This window comes from Buceros rhinoceros, unplaced genomic scaffold (assembly GCF_000710305.1).
Source record: "Buceros rhinoceros silvestris isolate BGI_N320 unplaced genomic scaffold, ASM71030v1 scaffold44919, whole genome shotgun sequence".
NCBI lineage: Eukaryota > Metazoa > Chordata > Aves > Bucerotiformes > Bucerotidae > Buceros > Buceros rhinoceros.
In genome coordinates, this window is record NW_010430614.1 from 15,413 (window position 1) to 21,511 (window position 6,099).

General features: G+C 41.5%; 1 protein-coding gene across 1 annotated transcript in view; it reads right to left on the reverse strand.

The window, feature by feature from the left end:
* Nucleotides 1–4,034, reverse strand: part of SCFD2 (sec1 family domain containing 2) — a gene marked incomplete at its 5' end in the record, with an annotated part of 12,728 nt that extends 8,694 nt beyond the window's left edge. Inside the window, 2 exons of the mRNA XM_010143086.1 lie at nucleotides 177–311; nucleotides 3,889–4,034. Of these exons, the coding sequence (XP_010141388.1) occupies nucleotides 177–311; nucleotides 3,889–4,034 (281 nt within the window). The remainder of the gene's footprint in view (nucleotides 1–176; nucleotides 312–3,888) is intronic.
* Between the last annotated feature and the right edge of the window lie 2,065 nt (nucleotides 4,035–6,099).

Here is a 6,099-nt window from a genome sequence, read left to right on the forward strand (position 1 = left end):
GCAGGTGCTACCTATCTGTATTGTACCTGCAATGTGGTGCCTCAAGCTATTAACTCTCCTAACCACCCTTTAAGTTCTGCTGAACAATATAAACTCAAATACACAAAATCAGCTTCTGTCACATGATGCTACAACCTCAGGAAAATTTACAGATGAGCTTGGGAAGCCTGGTTTACCTTCATGAACATGCTGAATCCAGTTTTAAGGAGATCGGTGAGGCCTGATGACATGTGCTCAATATCAACAGGATCAGGTCGATCAGGATTATAGATATCTTCCACTACCTGTTTCAGCAGTGGTTTGTAAGAAGCCTGCACAAAAAGAACAACGCACTGTAAGTAAAGCTGTGTAGACTGCTCTTCTCCATGTTTTATCTCCATTAAAGGTAACAAAAATAATTATCCTAGAAAGGAAACCATTCAGAAAGTTTAAAAAATTATCGAAGCAGCAGTGGACTTTGTGACCTTGACTGCAAACGGTGTGTACCAGCAGAGCATCAAACTGAAAAGACAGGAAGATGGACACACATTTACTCTGCCCCATGGGAGGCATGAAAGAAAGAAAGCGGGCTTCTAGTTTCTCTGGAATCTTTTTGTAGGTATTACAGCAAGGGATAGCAACAGGGATGACACTCTGTTGCCCATCATGCACCCAGATCTCATTCCCTTTGTAGTGGTATTACACACACTTAAACAGGGATTTTTAGGAGGGGTTGCCTGCTGACTGCTCCTGCCTTTCTACAGGTGTCATGTCAGCACTGAAGGCTATATACCAGCAGGGCTGGGAAGTGGCCAGCCTGCCTGTTTACCCCTCATGGGATGGCAGAGCTAAGGAGTCCCTGTTAGTCCTTCAGCTTCTATGGCCAGGGAACTCTACATAATGCTTCCACCTGTGGAAAACCTTGAGAAAAATAGGCCAAACCACCATGTCAGAGCTTCAGAGAAGTTAGGGACCAGGAGAAGTGGAAAATGTAAAGGTACAAATGGTCAGCATTCTGGAAGATCAAATTCCAAAGGATCCACCCTGCATTCTCTTCGGGGTCCACAAACCTGCTCCGAATATGAGTTAGTAGCCTAGAAATTTCCACGTTCCCTTACCAACATTTAAACCACTCTGCCATCCTGAAAAAGTTTCTAAGGTAGGAATTTTAGGGACTTGTGGAAAGATGATCTTCAATAAAAATTCAACCTTCCTTGGCTTACAGATGGAGTTTTGTTTTCCTGCTTTCAGTTTTGCCCAAACTGCAATGGAATCACAATTGTTTCAGGAAGCGCAACAGTCTTAAAAAACTAGCACCTTCCAAATGAGTACATTTGTTTTTCTTTGGGACTAGCTCAGGTATACATCACCCCCTCCATTTCTTAAGGGAATCAAGTGCTGTGTAATTTATTTTGTAAAGATGGTATCTACAAGAGACATCATGCAAGGTAAACATAAAAATGGATGGAAAATAAAAAGCAAGCCACTTGGCTTGAAACTACAATTTTTTGGAGTCATTGAAGAAATGTTTTTCATCCAACACTTCAGAGTGAGAAATAAAACTTACAGGTTTTGAATATAACCCTGTCAACGAACATTTATACAACTCATCTAGGTCTTCTCACAACATGTGCATAATTTTTAATTGAGCCAACAAAGCAAATTACAGCAGACATGAGCTGCAGGATCTTGTAGGAGAGCATGCCAAGATTTGTGTCAGATCCAGTCACGCAATAAACAGTTGTTTGAAAATACACATGCAGGCATGAAGTCCTATGTATCTTCACAGATGAGGAACAGAAAGAAATTAGGAATGAAATATTTTTGGAGTAGAGATCAAATCTCAGTTAAACAGAGAGGCTTATTGCACAAAATTAAAGGAAAAATAATATCTGACTTCAGAGAAAACTATGTATTCCAAAGATGTGAAAACTGTGCTATGCTTTTGCATGTCTAAATATTCAGCACCAAAACTCAGTACCCGTCAAAATGATCCAATTCAGCTACACAGGTACTCAAAGGAAGATACTATGATCGCTTACTTTTTTTGCCTTGATAGTTTCAAATATTTTCAAAATCTTTTATGACTTGAAATTCATTTATTACATTTTAATGGAGTTTTTACTTTATTTTTAATACTTTATTTTTAATCCTCAATAGATGCATTGATTTCTAACTCATAGAACTTTTATCAACTTTAAATTTTGGCAGGGCACAAACTGTGTTTAAGACAGTTGTTAAAAACCTTAGTGGTTACGGGACATACCTCAGACAAGATTATAAGGAGAAAAGGATACAGAAAAGGAGAAAGTAAGAAAGAGAACAAGAAAAGAAAAGGGAGGGATGAAAGAGGGGAGAAGGAGAGAGGGATAGGAGAAGGGAAGTAAGAAGGAAGAAATATACTTCAGGTCAAGATGAAAGCAAAAGAACAGTAGTTACAATATCAGGCAAAATAAATACTTTCCTCTTGCATGGTCACTACACAAACTGTTTTGATAACCTGTTGAAAACACTCATCATTTTATATAACACGTATGAACTTCAATGCTACAAAAGGTCCTTCTAAGAAGCTATCCAATTCCCACTTACTTACCTACAGAAACCGTTTTTGAGTCTTAACAAGAAATGGAGGCTTCCCAGCTCCTAACAGCTAAAGTGGAAAAGCACCTATAGGTGGAACCCATTCCCATAGTACTAAGCTGGGCTGGGAATGTATATGACCACAGGAAGGGCACTACTTCTTCACAGGAGCTAAACCAATTGCACACCACCCATGTATTAACACCTGTCAGTCAAAAGAGAGGTCTATTTGCAGAGAGCTGTATGTATGATGGAAAAAAAACATACTGCCTGCTTATGTCTGCTACTCTAAACCTCCACAACTGCCCTCAGCAGAAGGTTGGTCCTATTCAACAATTAAATCCATCGCATAGCCAGATTAGGGGGCTGCGAGGTGTAAATAGATCCCTCGATGTGTTCCAGCAGTCAGCTTTGAGCAAACAACCTGGGTTATGCCCAAAGAGCTTAATGATGCTAATTATACTTCCAGGAAACTTTTGGAGCATATTTTCTTATCATCTGACTGCTCCCCCACTGAACTGTATTAAATGTTTAATAATTTTCCCCATTTCAGACACCAGACTTGTCCTAATTGTTCGGTGACTTCAGTAACAGGTTTTCTTCACCTTAGTTTTCCGGCTACATTTTGGAACACTCCCGCTTTCTGTTTTTACAAAGCAATGCTTAATTCGAACAACATCTCTTTACTGGTCTACAGCATACTTACGAGTTTGGAAGGATGCTTTTCTGACTCAAAGCTAGAATCAAGTTTTATGATCTCTCTCTAAATCACTGTATGTGCTTTACACTGTAAAATCCTGTTTACTGAAAAAGTTAAAACACTTTGGGGAAGATGGAGAGACAGAGAGAAAAAAACACTGTATTTTAGTCCTGATGACCTATCATATAGTTTCTGTCTTCCTATTTTAGAGACAAAAGCTGCATTTTCCACCTATTTACAAAGAGGACTGCCTCTCACACTTACAGGGATGGGAGAGAAAATTCACAGGAATATACTTGCTGGATGGATGTGGGCATCCTGCTTTGCCATGAGAGGTCTTAGCCCAGAACTGTCTTGACCTGGCCCTGCCTTTCACAGGGCTTTATGTCATACCAGAATGCTGCAAAGCAAATCCCAAATTTCTTCCTCAGACAATTCTTTGTTAACATTGACATGGATATGCCTGTTTGGCTGAAGGACTTGAGGAAGGTCAGTTATAAAAACTATACTTAAATATCCTCCACATGGGCAGAACACATAGAGGGTTAGCACATCAACAAAATTAGTGCTGTAATTTTGACAGCATGCTAGAGAAATAACATACACAGGGAAAAGAAAGGTCCACTTGCCTGGTGGGTGTTGCTGCCTGGATTATGTATGGAATTAAACTGTTTCATGTGCATTCGAGCTCTTGCAATATCCCTGAGGGACTGGAAGATATCGTCCACTGCATCTGTGGCTTTCTGAGATGTCAGGTTCAGTAATGAGTCACAGCCTAAGGAAATAAAGAAACACAGAGCTGAGTGAGTGAAAAACTTCCAAGCGTTTTGACAATAATAAGGAGGAAATTTTAAATTAGTTTCATTGTGGTATACTCTAGAAACTTGGGGGCTTGTTAGACAGCATGTCTTCAGCGTGGCATGAGTCTCTGTAGCTAAGCAAGAAGGCATAGATCCTAGACAGCAAGCAAAGTGAAAAGCACCTCTCCAACCATGTTTGTAACCTAAAACATACAGCAATTTCATCAGCGCAGGGAACGTTTTGCTCTCCACAGCAAACAGAAGATCCCATGCTAGCAGACCCCACAGAAGAGCCCCATGTGGAAAGGAGCCAGCTGGTTTGTTGGTCTCCTTGGGGTAAAACAGCTGCAAAGAGGGCAAGTGCTCCTCAGACAGCATACTCAGGCCGAGGCTGGCATCCTGCTGACTCCAAATACATTTCCTACCTTAGCTAAATACAACAGAAACGATAGCTACACATTAGAAAGAGCTGTATTACCATAAAAAAGTCCTTATCCCTCCAAGTGGCGCCAGTTATTACTTTTAGTATTTTTCCAAAGCACTTCTGCTGAGATAATGCTTATCTTCCACTGAAGCCGAACTCCATTTACAGGACCATGTAAAAGGTCCCTCCAGCTGGCCAGGCAGTGCCCTGGCAAAGAGAAATTCCTAGCCTTAGCTCCACCCTGCCCCCCACCACAGGACCTATACTGCACAGAAGCATTGAAAAAATGTTTTCTCAGCTGATCTGCTGATGAGAATTAGCCAAGTGAGAGATAACTGGGTCACCTGGTATTTGTATTGCCCTGTCAACACAGCTCTAGACCTTTTGACATCTCTGCCTGCCTCGCTTCTCGCTTGACTTCTCATCCCTGCAGACGAAGATCCGTCACAAAATAACCCTTCTTGCCACACACACACACACACACACACACACGCACATACACACACACACTCACTCCTGCTTATCACCAGGCCTCACAAAAAAACCCCCTTCGCCCCACACACACACACACACACACACACGCACATACACACACACACTCACTCCTGCTTATCACCAGTGTCTGTCCCTGGACCTGCAATCGGTCCTGCACCAGTGAACCTCTCTATCTGCGCAGAACTCTGCCGAGAGGACGGGGTCTCCCCACAGATCCCAGCACCTTGCTTGCATCGTGCTGCACCAGCAGATCCTGGCACTGAAAACTGGCATCCAAAAGGCTGGGAAGGCACCTGGTGTTTTGGTGGGGGGACTCTGAACAAACTTTCCTCTACCACTGACAAAGGACAGAATCTTTATGCACTAAAGAAGCAATAAAAAAAGCAGCACTTTTATAATTTAAAGGGAATTTGTATTAGCTAATCTGGATCACTCTTTCACATCTTTGCATTCTGTACAGCAGAATATATCTATAAAATATAACGACATATACACACACTTACAGAGGTCTGACACTATTCCTACGAGATGGCGATTGGACACCAAGGTTCCATTTGTCTAAATAGTAGTTGTTGAAAGGCTCCAAGTTGGATCCCCAGCTGGTGCAGCTGGCTGTACTTCTGCAGGGCTACACCAAACCAGGCTGCTGAGGGTTTATGCCGTTATAACCCACAAAGCAACAAAGCAAACACGAACTGGGCCTCGGTGACTCCCACATTATAACTCTAAAGGCAGATGCTTATACATTTTTGGACAGGGCTCTTGAAATTATTATTTTTTTTTAATGATTGCAAAATAAATTACAGAAATATTTTTGTTATGTCTGTGCAGAATCTGCATGCTCTAATACTTGGATTGACCAAAGTTTAGTTTTTCATTTGGCGAGGAGTCTGCATGTTGTCAGTGAAAGCCCTGAACACAAACTCCACTCTGCAGCTCATTACCCCACTCCACTGGTGCTCTTGAAAGACCAGGGAGATGGTTCCTGCGAGTGATCTTGTGCCGATTTAGGTACAAGAGAATGGTGTCCAACAGCTGAGAAAAGTGAATCTGAACACTTCCTGGACTAATGACATTGAAAAATAAAGTCTGAGGTGACAAATTTATCACTATTATTATTA